At 39.5% G+C, this 15,710-nt stretch overlaps 1 protein-coding gene across 1 annotated transcript in view; it reads right to left on the bottom strand.

The window, feature by feature from the left end:
- The window catches only part of LOC122806237 (ubiquinol-cytochrome-c reductase complex assembly factor 2), a 166,620-nt gene extending 155,876 nt beyond the window's left edge, over positions 1-10,744 (bottom strand). The window contains exon 1 of the mRNA XM_044076490.1: positions 10,490-10,744. Within this exon, the coding sequence (XP_043932425.1) occupies positions 10,490-10,627 (138 nt within the window). The 5' untranslated portion in view covers positions 10,628-10,744. The remainder of the gene's footprint in view (positions 1-10,489) is intronic.
- Positions 10,745-15,710: the final 4,966 nt, after the last annotated feature.

Raw genomic sequence — 15,710 nt, 5'->3', positions numbered from 1 at the left:
ATTTACAGCACACTGTTGGAACAGTGATGTAGCCAGACTTGGATTAGTACTATTATTATTTACAGCACACTGTTGGAACAGTGATGTAGCCAGACTTGGATTAGTACTATTATTATTTACAGCACACTGTTGGAACAGTGATGTAGCCAGACTTGGATTAGTACTATTATTATTTACAGCACACTGTTGGAACAGTGATGTAGCCAGACTTGGATTAGTACTATTATTATTTACAGCACACTGTTGGAACAGTGATGTAGCCAGACTTGGATTAGTACTATTATTATTTACAGCACACTGTTGGAACAGTGATGTAGCCAGACTTGGATTAGTACTATTATTATTTACAGCACACTGTTGGAACAGTGATGTAGCCAGACTTGGATTAGTACTATTATTATTTACAGCACACTGTTGGAACAGTGATGTAGCCAGACTTGGATTAGTACTATTATTATTTACAGCACACTGTTGGAACAGTGATGTAGCCAGACTTGGATTAGTACTATTATTATTTACAGCACACTGTTGGAACAGTGATGTAGCCAGACTTGGATTAGTACTATTATTATTTACAGCACACTGTTGGAACAGTGATGTAGCCAGACTTGGATTAGTACTATTATTATTTACAGCACACTGTTGGAACAGTGATGTAGCCAGACTTGGATTAGTACTATTATTATTTACAGCACACTGTTGGAACAGTGATGTAGCCAGACTTGGATTAGTACTATTATTATTTACAGCACACTGTTGGAACAGTGATGTAGCCAGACTTGGATTAGTACTATTATTATTTACAGCACACTGTTGGAACAGTGATGTAGCCAGACTTGGATTAGTACTATTATTATTTACAGCACACTGTTGGAACAGTGATGTAGCCAGACTTGGATTAGTACTATTATTATTTACAGCACACTGTTGGAACAGTGATGTAGCCAGACTTGGATTAGTACTATTATTATTTACAGCACACTGTTGGAACAGTGATGTAGCCAGACTTGGATTAGTACTATTATTATTTACAGCACACTGTTGGAACAGTGATGTAGCCAGACTTGGATTAGTACTATTATTATTTACAGCACACTGTTGGAACAGTGATGTAGCCAGACTTGGATTAGTACTATTATTATTTACAGCACACTGTTGGAACAGTGATGTAGCCAGACTTGGATTAGTACTATTATTATTTACAGCACACTGTTGGAACAGTGATGTAGCCAGACTTGGATTAGTACTATTATTATTTACAGCACACTGTTGGAACAGTGATGTAGCCAGACTTGGATTAGTACTATTATTATTTACAGCACACTGTTGGAACAGTGATGTAGCCAGACTTGGATTAGTACTATTATTATTTACAGCACACTGTTGGAACAGTGATGTAGCCAGACTTGGATTAGTACTATTATTATTTACAGCACACTGTTGTAACAGTGATGTAGCCAGACTTGGATTAGTACTATTATTATTTACAGCACACTGTTGTAACAGTGATGTAGCCAGACTTGGATTAGTACTATTATTATTTACAGCACACTGTTGTAACAGTGATGTAGCCAGACTTGGATTAGTACTATTATTATTTACAGCACACTGTTGTAACAGTGATGTAGCCAGACTTGGATTAGTACTATTATTATTTACAGCACACTGTTGTAACAGTGATGTAGCCAGACTTGGATTAGTACTATTATTATTTACAGCACACTGTTGTAACAGTGATGTAGCCAGACTTGGATTAGTACTATTATTATTTACAGCACACTGTTGTAACAGTGATGTAGCCAGACTTCGATTAGTACTATTATTATTTACAGCACACTGTTGTAACAGTGATGTAGCCAGACTTGGATTAGTACTATTATTATTTACAGCACACTGTTGTAACAGTGATGTAGCCAGACTTCGATTAGTACTATTATTATTTACAGCACACTGTTGGAACAGTGATGTAGCCAGACTTCGATTAGTACTATTATTATTTACAGCACACTGTTGGAACAGTGATGTAGCCAGACTTCGATTAGTACTATTATTATTTACAGCACACTGTTGGAACAGTGATGTAGGCAGACCTGGATTAGTACTATTATTATTTACAGCACACTGTTGGAACAGTGATGTAGCCAGACCTGGATTAGTACTATTATTATTTACAGCACACTGTTGGAACAGTGATGTAGCTAGACTTGGATTAGTACTATTATTATTTACAGCACACTGTTGGAACAGTGATGTAGCCAGACCTGGATTAGTACTATTATTATTTACAGCACACTGTTGGAACAGTGATGTAGCTAGACTTGGATTAGTACTATTATTATTTACAGCACACTGTTGGAACAGTGATGTAGCTAGACTTGGATTAGTACTATTATTATTTACAGCACACTGTTGGAACAGTGATGTAGCTAGACTTGGATTAGTACTATTATTATTTACAGCACACTGTTGGAACAGTGATGTAGCTAGACTTGGATTAGTACTATTATTATTTACAGCACACTGTTGGAACAGTGATGTAGCCAGACCTGGATTAGTACTATTATTATTTACAGCACACTGTTGGAACAGTGATGTAGCTAGACTTGGATTAGTACTATTATTATTTACAGCACACTGTTGGAACAGTGATGTAGCTAGACTTGGATTAGTACTATTATTATTTACAGCACACTGTTGGAACAGTGATGTAGCTAGACTTGGATTAGTACTATTATTATTTACAGCACACTGTTGGAACAGTGATGTAGCTAGACTTGGATTAGTACTATTATTATTTACAGCACACTGTTGGAACAGTGATGTAGCTAGACTTGGATTAGTACTATTATTATTTACAGCACACTGTTGGAACAGTGATGTAGCCAGACTTGGATTAGTACTATTATTATTTACAGCACACTGTTGGAACAGTGATGTAGCTAGACTTGGATTAGTACTATTGTTATTTCCTGGTAAACCACTGAGGATTAATCAGTCAGTCAAAAATACCAATCATAGGAGTTTTGTGCTTCTTTTTACTCAGAAAATGTTTGTTGCTGCAAAACATTTTGTTCCGCTAACTAAATTAATTCAAGTAACAGAAAATTGCTGGCCTGTCTGTTGGGACATATGAAAAAACAAGAAAACCAAAAAACTACTAAAAATCAAAAGAAAAACGAGTTGAATGGTAGGAGAAAGCTGAAATAAGCAAATACGAATAACGTAATGCTAAAGCAACTAAAAACTTTAATATGGTAAGCGCTTTCAGTGGTAAAAATATTCCACCTTCTTCAGACCCAGAACAACATAAAACTGATGCTTATATAGCTTGTAGCTAATTATCAATTAGTCATTCAATCAACCAATAAAAATAAAACTAGATAAAAGTACAATATTTAAACAGTATGAAACCTGCTCTAAAATGTTACAATGTTAAGTACATAATACTCAATTTATAAATAACATTAAATATATATGTATAACATGTGTAAATGTTATACTGAAAAATCACATTTTAAAAAGCTACTAGGGCAAAACTGAAAATGTATAATATGTGATAATGACATAAATTTACTGTAAGAACTAGATATTTAGCTAAATATAGACACATAAAAAATATATAGTAATATGTAAAAAATAAATAATTAATTAATTGCATGCTGGTTAAAGACCAAAATCTGATCATAATAATACTGAATATATGACCAAAAACAAAGTCCATATTTTTATATATATAAAACTGTGTAAATGTTACTATGTTTCAAACTTAATCAACAAAAAGGTACAGTATCAAATTCGAAATCTTTTATGCAAAATTAATATGTTATCTATTTAAAGCTTTTAATTTTAACATAGACACAAATTCATTTAAACCAGGGAAAATGTATGCAGCCGTTTTGATTTGCCTTTTTGATTTGCCAATATCTATCTGTCTATATTTAGCTAAATATCTAGTTCTTACAGTAAATTTATGTCATTATCACATATTATACATTTTCAGTTTTGCCCTAGTAGCTTTTTAAAATGTGATTTTTCAGTATAACATTTACACATGTTATACATATATATTTAATGTTATTAATAAATTGAGTATTATGTACTTAACATTGTAACATTTTAGAGCAGGTTTCATACTGTTTAAATATTGTACTTTTATCTGGTTTTATTTTTATTGGTTGATTGAATGACTAATTGATAATTAGCTACAAGCTATATAAGCATCAGTTTTATGTTGTTCTGGGTCTGAAGAAGGTGGAATATTTTTACCACTGAAAGCGCTTACCATATTAAAGTTTTTAGTTGCTTTAGCATTACGTTATTCGTATTTGCTTATTTCAGCTTTCTCCTACCATTCAACTCGTTTTTCTGTTGGGAAATATGACTAACAATTGCTTTTTGGTCATTATTCCGATTTTGCACGATTACTGTAATTTGTGTGAAGGAATGTGCCCTAATGTCTGACAACTGTTTCCATCAAGAAAAGCTGATATACAATTCATGTTTGCCATTTTAGTTATAACTGGTGTGTGTGTGTGGTTCCTACAGAAAATAACTGACTTACTTGTTGTTTTCTCCGTTTAAATAGTTACTGTCTGGCTTTGAAGACTTTTGTGTGATTTGTGTGAAGGAATTTGGAACACTTTAATGTGTGGCTACTGTTTCCATACAACAAAGATGAAATACAATAAATCATTTTTAGCTACTACTCCTGGGCGGGAGTGGGCGCTGTCTGTAGAAAGCAGCCAAATCTCTTGTTTTTCTACATTAAACAGTCGTTATCTGGCTTTGCAACTATTATGTATTAACAGGATTAACATGATTTGTATGAAGCAACTTGGAAAACTTGTGTCTGGCTACTATTTGTGTGGAAGTTCACAGATCTAAAATAAAATATTTGGCCACCGTTTTTTTATTACAATCATCTGATGTGCACAGAGAAGCAGACGTAACTTCTGGGAGGGGTGTTGGAGCTAACTTATGAAGATAACTGACCTCTAATTCTTTGTTCATTTTAGCCATACTTCAAATAAGACATTAAAGAAAGACCTCATCTGCCCGAGTTGGTGGCAGCTGAAATGGAAGTAAAAGATTACATGGCACTTTTCAAAAAGAGAAAGGGAAGTTTCCCAATACCCTGGTCAAATTTATTTTAGTTGGTATGAATATCACGTTAGATCTCACCTGAAAAGAGGCCACTGACCTAATGGAACTAACCCTGTCAAAAAGGGTACAAAAAGTAAAATAGTCACTATCTGGATTTCAAGACTAGTATGCATTTGTGTAGAGTAAGATGGACTACTTAACTGGACATATGAGATACGCATAATGTAGCTGTAACTGCTGGCTCTGTCTGGAGAGTAAAATACTAGTTGCCTGTCATTACCTGCACATTATTCTGGCTTTGTATGACTAATGTGAAACGTGCGAAGTAACCTGGAATACTTTATTGTGCAGCAACTGTGTGTGTGGAGAAAGGTGAACTTCACATTACATTGATGTTACTATAACTGTCTTGTGGTGGTAGGGGCTATCTGGATGAAAGTAAAGGATCCTCTTGTGACCTGCTCAGTTTAAATCATCTTTCAAAATAGGCATAAAATGTATCAGAGAACATCCAGGCCTTCAGAGCTTCTGGAGGGTATGGTACCTCCCAAACTCAAAGGTACTTAAGTGGATTTTTGACACAGGCTTGGTGTATTCCACACTCAAATGCTGTATAAGTGGAGTCTGACACAGACTTAGTAATAGGCTCTATCCTGAGACCCACCTAGTCTAAAACCAGGCTTTCTCAGAGGTGTGCACAGGACGTCACTGTAGTTTCGGCTGGTGGGGGGGGGGCATGCGGAGGACAATGCCCTTATTTAATTTTCTTCCCAAGTCTCAGATTCACAGGTCACTACAGTTAGTGTTGCCTGGGGACAGTGAGACGACAATTTCTTTAACTTTCCTAACAAACTTCAGCGGTGTGCACGGACAGTCACAATAATCTTTATAGGAGCAGTGTGCTGTCTAGAAGTAATAACTTGGAAACATTACTGTCACAATTTTTTTCACTTTCCTCATAAATATCAGATTTTTATACAGGTTGCTATATTTTGTGGGAGTATAAGTAGGTATGCTGTTTATACATCTGACAGCAACAGACAATGTTTTTTTTTCATCTAGCCTGATATAGAGGTGCAGACAGCGGTTATCTTTTGGAGGTAAGGAAGGGGAGGAATGTTTTGCATATCTATTACAGCAGCAACTTGAAATATAAATGTGGCTATTTCTGCCTTCACTTTCACCCCTGTCTAACAACAGAAGGGGATACACAGAAGTTGACTGGTTTCTGGGAGGAGGGTTGAGAGGCAGGTACTGTTCTCAGATATAATTTATATATCCTTGTAAACATTTTGTCTTCTCAGTTAATTGTAAAATGCTAGTTTGTCAGTTTGCAGCCTAAAGCATTGGAGGCAACGTATGTCTTCCTTCAAAAAAAAAAAAAAAAAAAAAAAAATTAAGACTGAATTTCTTTCCTTACAATTTTTGTTCAGGCCATCACTAGATAAAAAGGTTGGAAAAAAGTTCTAAAATGCACCTCAGAACATCTAGAACCCTCATAGCGGACCCCATTTTAATGCAGTTATTTCGTCAAGGTGTAATCTTGATCACTTAGGGCTTGTTGAAAGGATGCATGAAAAAGCACAGTTCAAGAACAACACTGAAGTTCTCTCATAAATTAAAAGTTTTGTTCAGGCCATCATTTGAGCAAAAGATTGGGAAAAGGTATTAAACGTATCTCCAGCACCTAGAGCCTTCACAGCTTCTGGGGACTTAGCAGACCCCAAGCTTAATTCATTTATATCCTTCACAGTTATTACAGTGCAGTTCTGGTTAGCTAAATTGTTTTGAAAGGATGCAGGAATTTCTTTCCTTAATCAGGATTTTTTTTCAGGTCATCATTGGCTGAAACAGATTGTTTAAAAAAGTCTGAAATGTATCCAGGACCCCAATGGCTTCTGGGAGACTAGCAGCCCCAATTCTCCTAGGTTAATGGTTATTTTCTCCACAGTTATCACAGTGCAGTCTTGCCTGCTTAGGATGTGTTGAATGAATGAATGAAAAAAATGAACAGTAATGAAAAGAGAAAAGGAAGAAAAAAGTAATCGCAATGGTGTGGCGAGGACAGCTCGGGGGGGGGGGGGGGCACTCCTATGGTGAACATTTATCCAAGGCCAGCCCTGTTTACTTTTATAGACTGACACATATACATAAATCGATATGAATGTAGCATGCAAAAGTAATATGAATATATTATTAGTGTACTGTAGGGATAGCTTAAGTGTGTCTGGTGGGGCAACCTGAAGTTTGGTCTGTACCCCCACATTACTAACACCAGTCCTGCATCCAATCCTCTCAACTGTACCTATTTTGGAGGAAAGTTCTTATTTTCAAGTCAGATTTGCCCCTTAACATGATGTGCACATTTCTTATAGGCATGTCGCTATTTTCACGCTTGGTTAACCCCTTCACACAATTTTCTGCACCCCCCCCCCCCCAATCACATGAAATTTTTGAAGCTGTTTAATTTAAATGTGCTACACAACCAACATACTAGTAGCACCAATAATCATACCTCTTAACCTTTCGACTCAATAACTGACAGATTTTAAATACTGCTCTTAGAAAGTTGCTATAATAGGTTTTGCATTAATGTGTATTTTCTGAAAAATGCAAATTGTGAAACTCAAATATCTGTCATTAGTGACTTTAATCCTCAATGATTTGCCAGAAAACAAGAAAGTTTATGAGGAACAAACCAAAGAGATGAGGCTAAAATCTGGACACTGTGCAAAACTCTGGCCAGTTAAGAGGTATAATTTGAAGAACGAGGACCCACATCTTACATCTTCCTTTTTCAGAACCAAAAATAAATGATTTTGTGAGAGATTTTTGCATTCCTATTCAATTCTACATATCTGACCATACGTCTGACAACTTGCTTATGTCATTTTTGTCGCACTCAAGTATTCTCCGAGTCCTATGGTGCATTCCTAATTAGGCCAGATTTTTGGCTAGGTGTACTTACTTTTCTTCCTAGCCTACAACCAACTGTCCATGGCCCATCACTTGCTCTACCATCCAGACAAAACTCCTGCCCTCCATAACCGCCTTCAACCATAGTCTGCCAATCGAGTCCTTCATTCAAACAACAAATTCCTAACAAACAGTGCTAAAGCTAACAACACTGCTCTCTATTCTAACTTTATAGTTAAACTTTGAAATTCTCTTCCACTAAACATAAAAACAACCATGATTTTCACTACACTCTGCGCTGTAATCCACTGTCACTGTAAAATGTTGTGTTGAAATCATATAATGTCATATGCCTGATTTATATCTCTGTACCTAGGATCATAAGAAGTTGCTAGGCTAATGGCCCTACGGCCCTTACAAGCCTACCCACATTCTACCCTTATTTCCACAATCAGCACCTAATGCCCATGTCTAAGAGGGAGACAGGTGAAACCCCTGGGGTGAATTTATAGTTACCCATCCAATCGTCCAAACTGCATTTGAAGAGGGACAATGAGGTACTCTCTTTCACATGAAGTGGGAGTATTTTCCAAAGGTGTGGTAACCTCTGGGAGACCAGCCTGTCCCTCCAGCAGGTTCTATTAATGTCACATACCAGGTTAAGGTCTTTAGAGCAAGAAACCTGTGTACCACTTGACTTGCAGATACACACAATTTCCAATAAGGCAGGGTCAGACATTGCCTTGTATGCAAGGCAGAGATCGCCTCCGAGTGGTCTGTATGAAGTGACAGTGATTTCAGATGACCCACATAGGAAAGATGCTAAAGACCTTGAATTTTCCTTGTGAGGAACCTTTGTGGTTTTTCCAGTTGCTGCAGGTGCTTGGAAAGGTACATAACAAAAGGGGCACTATACTCAATTATTGGCCTGGTGAAGGAAGAGTACAGTGAGGTTACAACTTTTTTATGGAGGCAGTGCCCTTATTTACAACATGAGCAATATAGAATGCCCTTCTTACCACTGCGGAGACTTGGTGATAAATGGTAAGATTGCTGGTCAACCTGTGTGCTCAGGTCTCTCACCACTGAGTGCATATTTAGGGTGTTGCTATTGACGTGGTAGTTACCAGAAACATCACTCTTACCGAAATGGCTACAGACCTTTAGGTTTTGCTTGTACTTCAGAGAAATAGATTCCAAACAGCAGAGATCCCAGGACTGATCCCTGTGGAACAGCACTAGTTACAGGTCTGCTGTTGGAAGTGGATTTCCCTATTTTGACTATATGTTTGTTCTATTGGTGAGCCAGTTAGTGACCCATCTAATGACATAAGGGTTGATACCTAGCTAGGTGAGTTTGTCAATAATGCCAGAGTGTGGGATAGTGTCAAATGCCTGGGCTAAGTCTAGGTAGGCTGTATGCACAGATTTCCCCTCATCCAGGGCCTTGTTGACTGTCTTGAAGAAGTCCACCAGGTGTAACAGGCATGATTTCCCTTTGATAAATCCAAACTGAGTAGGACTGTTTGGAGATTAACTACTCCTTTGTTGATAAGGTCCATGATGATTTGCTCCATGGCCTTGTAGATGAGGCTAGTCAGACTAATAGGTCTATAGTTCCCGGGGTCAGTGGAAGCACCACCTTTGTGCAAAGGAATAAACAGCGACCATTTTCCATTCAACTGGGATTAAGCCAGTGCTTAGATTATGATTGAAAAGCGTACCCAATGATGTTGCTAATTCTTATTGGAGTCCATGTAGGACACAGCCTGGGATGTTATCAGGTCCTATTGATTCTGCATCCTTCTGTATCACTAATAACTGTATAAATGCTGTGTCCTTCTGTAAAACTAAAACAGTACTGCCAGTGTAAACTTCTGTTTATGTGGAACTTCTCCCAGACCTCCCCTGAAAAAGGACAGCTTGTCCTGATCGACTTTCCCAGCAAACAAATGCAGTCTACAAGTCAAGAGGCACGCATGGTTCTCAACGACTCAGGAACATGTCTTGAATACTATTAATGAGGCATTGATAGAATAAGAACACATGAATTCATACACATTTTCTAACGTAAAAGTCTACAGTTCTAATTATTGCCATTATTTTTTAACTATAAATTACCACCCGTTTTCCAAAAGCCACACGTTTTAGGGGAGATTATGAGGAACAGTGCTATCAGATGAGACAAAAAAAAATCAGTGACAGTTGAGAAGTATGGTAGTATGCATGGTGTACGTGCCTAACCTCTACAGTTAAATAAATTAAATTGCCGTCATATACAGAAACCTGCAAGAATACACTCGAACTCATTAATGAAGTACTACACACCTCAAGAGACCCTTCGTACAAATCACTTTGAATTAGTCCTTAAAATACACGTAAGAAGCATGCGTCCTATCAGTAAAGGGGCGTACCCCTTTGCAATGACTCTGAGTAACTCGTAATTTATATTTTCCCCCCTGAAGTTTACCTGTGTGCTTTCACCTTCGCGAAATGCTTGTGCAACTCTTTGTCGAAGGTACGTTCCTAGATCACGGCCCACTTTTGTGTCGTCTCGCGGCCATTCTTCACAAAGTTTAAGAAAGCGACGGTACCGTGTGGCCGCCATGTTATTCTTTTAGAACGTGCCCCTCCTTGTTTTGTATTTTGGTAGCAAATGAGATTCCTAGTTTGCTACAGTACTACTGGCTACGGTTTAGACGATTACTTCCAAAGCGTTAGAGTCGTACAGGGTGACGTGATTTGTCCGCGCATTTGTTAAACCTATTGTAGTAGTATTCTTTTGGGACGTTTGTGCTACATAATTGTTTGGGTAGTGCGGTGTGCAGCATCAATTGTACTATTCTAATTAGGTATATGCACTTGATTTAGTGGCAGTCGATTGTTTGTGAAATTGAACTACTGGAGAATGTAGTGAAAAAAACTATTTTATTTCCTCCAACCATGGTTGTCGCTAGGCATACTCACTGTCAGCTCTCAACCTTCCATCTCCAAAATGAGGAATACTAACCCTCATAATGTGGAACAAATGGGCAAAATGTGGAACACATACTAATGGCTTACTAACAACTTCAACTAGGAAGGCCATAGGATGGTTAAAATATGCTGGTTTTACTTATAAAGAAGACCTTTTAATGAATTCATATGATTCATTTCTATTTACTATGGATATGCTGGTTTTACTTATAAAGAAGACCTTTTAATGAATTAATATGGTTTATTTCTATTTACCATGGATTTCACTTGAAAAAAATTCCTAACACTGAATGTGTGACAGTCTTTCAATGTGGAACTTTGAGGAACATGAACTTTTTAAGACCCTAAATGAGGTACGTTCCTCCTAATGCGGTACCCTTGAAAGGTAGTCTCTGCATCTCGGAAACTTCATAGTACAAGCAGCACTGATTGTTTAGAATTGTCTGAACCAATGTGTACTACACAATGTTATACAAAATATAGTTTCCTGAGAATAATGGACCTCTAACGTATTCATTTTATGCTTGCAAGTAGCAACAACTGAAAATAAAGTGTTTTTTTCCGAATTGGATAGGGGCAGTATTTTGAAAGTTGAGTACCTAGACCTCACCAGCCTGAACATAAACCCCTACGTCACAAGATGGGTTGCCAACTGACTCATGGACGGAACCCACATGGTGAGAGTTGCGGGAGCTAGGTCCGACTCTAAACTTGTTACAAGTGGAGTTCCCCAGGGCTCAGTCCTAGGACCCCTCCTGTTCGGCATATACTTTTCAGAGGTACAGGCAAGTACAGGAGGACTCTGGCTGACCAAGTTTGCAGACGACTGTAAACTAGGGGCTATAATTGACTCTCCGGCTGACACAGACATCCTTCAAAAGGGTCTCACTGAGATGGATACCTAGTGTCAAAATAATGGCCTCAAGCTAAATGCCAAAAAGTGCATAGTCATCCCCTTTGGAAAAAAACAAAGTACCCACAAACTACCACATAGGTGGTAGTCCCCCTAAATACGGAAGATGTAATAAGGGATCTGGGGACCCAAGTAAATAGTAATCTCACCTTTGATAATCCTTCTACGTGGCCCACCCAATTACAAAAGGGCTTGCATCCAGATCAAAAGAGGTCATTGTGCCCCTCTACTCATCACTCATCAGACCCATCATAGAGTACAACACCCCATTTGGGATGTACCGTACAAGACACCTGCAACAGCTGGAAGGACCACAGAAGTACCTCACCAAGAGGATCACTGGCCTTAAACAGATGTCCTATGCAGCTCAACTGAAGAAACTACAGCTGTACTGGGTTGCATACCACCTACTCAGAGATGATCTCTGCCTGACATACAAGGCCATGTCCAACCCAGAATTGATGGACATGCTCCACGTAAAGAAAACCTTATCCCCTCGAGCCACATGCTCTAGGGATCTAAACCTCACCACAACAATAAATAGGATGTGCTGGAGGGATAGATTCCTGTCCCAGAGACTTCCCATGCTTTGGAACAAGATCCCAATCTACATTAGGCAGAGCACCTCGCTCACACTCTTCAAAAGAAACCTTGACGAGTGGATGGGAGACAGAAAGTTTACCTCGGGGATCACTTCAGTAGCTCTGCTGGATCAAGGTACAGGGAACTAATCTAAAGGGGCGGCGAAAGCCAACACATTTTGGCTAGGCTTATAAATGCCTTTGGGCAGATAGCCTAGTACCTACCTATGAACCTATGAACAACATGCTTAGAGATGCAGTCATCTGAAATATCCATCCACAACTCCTTTTCCCATTTTCCACACGAGTCGGGGTGGGATAAAGCTCAACAAAATCAGTGAGAAATCCCAAAATAGACAAGGATACTTCCAAACTGTTAGTGCAGTTAACCTGAGGAGTTTACAGAATAAGAAAATATGACTTCAACATTTTCTGAAAATAAAATTGCCAAAAATTCTAAGGACACCCATAAGGCATTCTATAGTTATGTCAAGAATCTAAATGGCAATGCTCAGATCTACTTTGAGCTACAACAGAATGGCATTAAATATACTGATCCCAAGGATATTGCCAATATCCTGGCAGATCGATTCAGTGCCAAATTCACCCCCTAAAAGGGCCCATCTCAATACCAAAAGATTACCAAATTCCGGTAATCATGGCCACACAGGTAAAAAATGCACTCTCCAAAGCTAAGAATACAGCATCCATGGGACCAGACAACATCCTGGCCTGTGTACTGCATGAACTACAAAATTAACTGGCACTTCACCTAAGCGTCATGTTTAATCATAGCCTCACCTCAGGCTTCGTGCCCAATGAGTGGTGCACAGCTACAGTTATCCCACTCCACAAGGGGGGATCCACCTTGGATCCCGGAAACTATTGTCCCATCAGTCTGACGAGCCTGATCTGCAAAGCCATGGAACGCATTATCATGGAACTTATAAATAAAGACATTAGCAACCTTCAAACACTGGACCCCACCCAATTTAGTTTCGTAAAGGGTCGATCTTGTCTCCTCAACCTGATTGACTTCTTTGAATCAGTTTCCAGAGCCGTGGACGAGGGTAAGACGGTCTACACAGCCTATCTGGACCTCGCCAAGGTCTTCATCACCGTTCCCCACACTGGAATCATAGACAAACTTACCAAGCTGGGCATTAATCCCTACGTCACTCGATGGGTTGCCAACTGGCTTACTGATAGTACCCACACTGTAAAAGTAGCCGACTCAAAATCCAGCTCCAGACAAGTGACAAGCGGAGTATCTCAGGGTTTAGTCCTGGGACCGCTGTTGTTTGGCATCTACTTCTCCGAAGTACAGGCCAGCACTAAGGGACTCTGGCTAAAAATGTTCGCAGATGACTGCAAACTGGGAGCCATTACTGAATCCCCAAATGATGTGGCTATTCTACAAAAGGGTTTTACAAAAACAGATGCTTGGTGCCAAAGCCATGGGCTCAAGCTAAGTGCTACGAATTGTATAGTTATCTCCTTTGGGAAAAAACATGTACCCATGAGTTACCACATAAGTGACAGTACAGTAAACAATGAAAGTGTGATAAGGGACTTAGGGACACAGGTCGACAGTGGTCTCACCTTCGATAACCACATAGCCACAACAGTCAGGAAATCCTTCTATGTGGCACACTTCATCACTAAGGGCTTTTCATCCAGAAAAAAGGAGGTCATTGTCCCACTGTACTCATCCCTCATTAGACCCATTATAAAGTACAACGCCCCGTTTGGTATGTACCTCACAAGACATCTGCAACAACTGGAAAGGCCACAGAAATACCTCACTAAAAGAATCACAGGCCTAAAGCAGATGCCCTTTGCTGACCGTCTAAAAAAACTCCAGCTGTACTCTGTCGCATATCGCCTACTCAAAGGCGATCTCTGCTTAACATACAAGGCCATGTCAAACCCAGTGCTGTTGGATGTGCTACACTTAAAGAAATCCCAATACCTCAGAGCCACATGCTCCAGGGATCTAAACCTGGTCATAGGGATCTAAACCTGGTCATAGGTTCATAGGTAGATACTAGGCTATCTGCCCTAGGGCATTTATAAGCCTAGCCAGAGTGTATTTGGCTTCCGCCTCCCTATTAGATTAGCCTACTGTGCCTCTGTAAAGTAGGTCACAGAAGGTACCCTTTTAAGATTAGTTTACTGTGCCTCTGTCTAGCAGGGACACAGGAGAGATCCCAGGGGTGAATTTGCGATTTCCCATCCACGCGTCCAAATTTCGCTTGAAGAGGGTCAGCGAGGGGCTATGTCTAACATGAATTGGGATTCTATTCCAGAGTGAGGGGAGCCTCTGGGAAATGAATCAGTCCCTCTAGCATGTCCTATTTATTTTTGTGCTGAGGTTTAGGTCCCTGGAACGTGTAGCTCTAAGGGACTTGGATTTTTTGAGGTGGAGCATGTCCATTAATTCTGGGTTTGACATGGCTTTGTACGTCAGGCATACATCGCCTCTGAGTAGGCGGTAAGCAACTGAGTAGAGCTGGAGTTTCTTTAGTCGAGCTGCATAGGACATCTGTTTGTAGCCCATGATCCTCTTGGTGAGGTACTTTTGGGGTCTCTCCAGTTGCTGCAGGTGTCGGGTAAGGTACATCCCAAAAGGGGCATTGTATTCAATTATGGGCTTGATGAGTGACGAGTAGAGGGGCACAATGACCTCTCTTGATCTAGATGCGAACCCTTTTGTGATAAGGTGGGCAATATAGAAGGTCTTTCTAACCACTTTGGCAACGTGATTATCAAAGGAGAGATTACTATCTACGTTGGTCCCCAAATCTCTGATTATTTATTCCGTACTTAATGGATTACCACCTATGTGGTAAATTGTGGGCACCTTCTTTTTCCCAAAGGGGATGACTATGCACTTTTTAGCATTTAGCTTGAGGCCGTGGCTCTGGCACCAAGCATCCGTCTCTGTGAGACCCTTTTGGAGGATGCTTGTGTCAGCTGGAGATTCGATTATGGCCCCCAGTTTGCAGTTATCTGCGAACTTTGTTAGCCATAATCCCCCCGTGTTAGCCTGAACCTCAGAGAAGTATATACCGAACAAGAGAGGTCCCAGAACTGAGCCCTGTGGGACGCCACTTGTAACTGGTTTGGATTCTGACCATGTGGGTTCTATCTCTGAGCCAGTTTGCAACCCATCTTGTGATATAGGGGTTGATATTTAAGCTGGTAAGCTTATTTATGAT

Source organism: Protopterus annectens, chromosome 7.part0, assembly GCF_019279795.1.
Source record: "Protopterus annectens isolate FY-2018-M chromosome 7.part0, PAN1.0, whole genome shotgun sequence".
Lineage (NCBI taxonomy): Eukaryota > Metazoa > Chordata > Ceratodontiformes > Protopteridae > Protopterus > Protopterus annectens.
The sequence above is the reverse complement of the archived record's forward strand: the minus strand, read 5'-3'. Positions and strand labels throughout refer to the sequence as shown.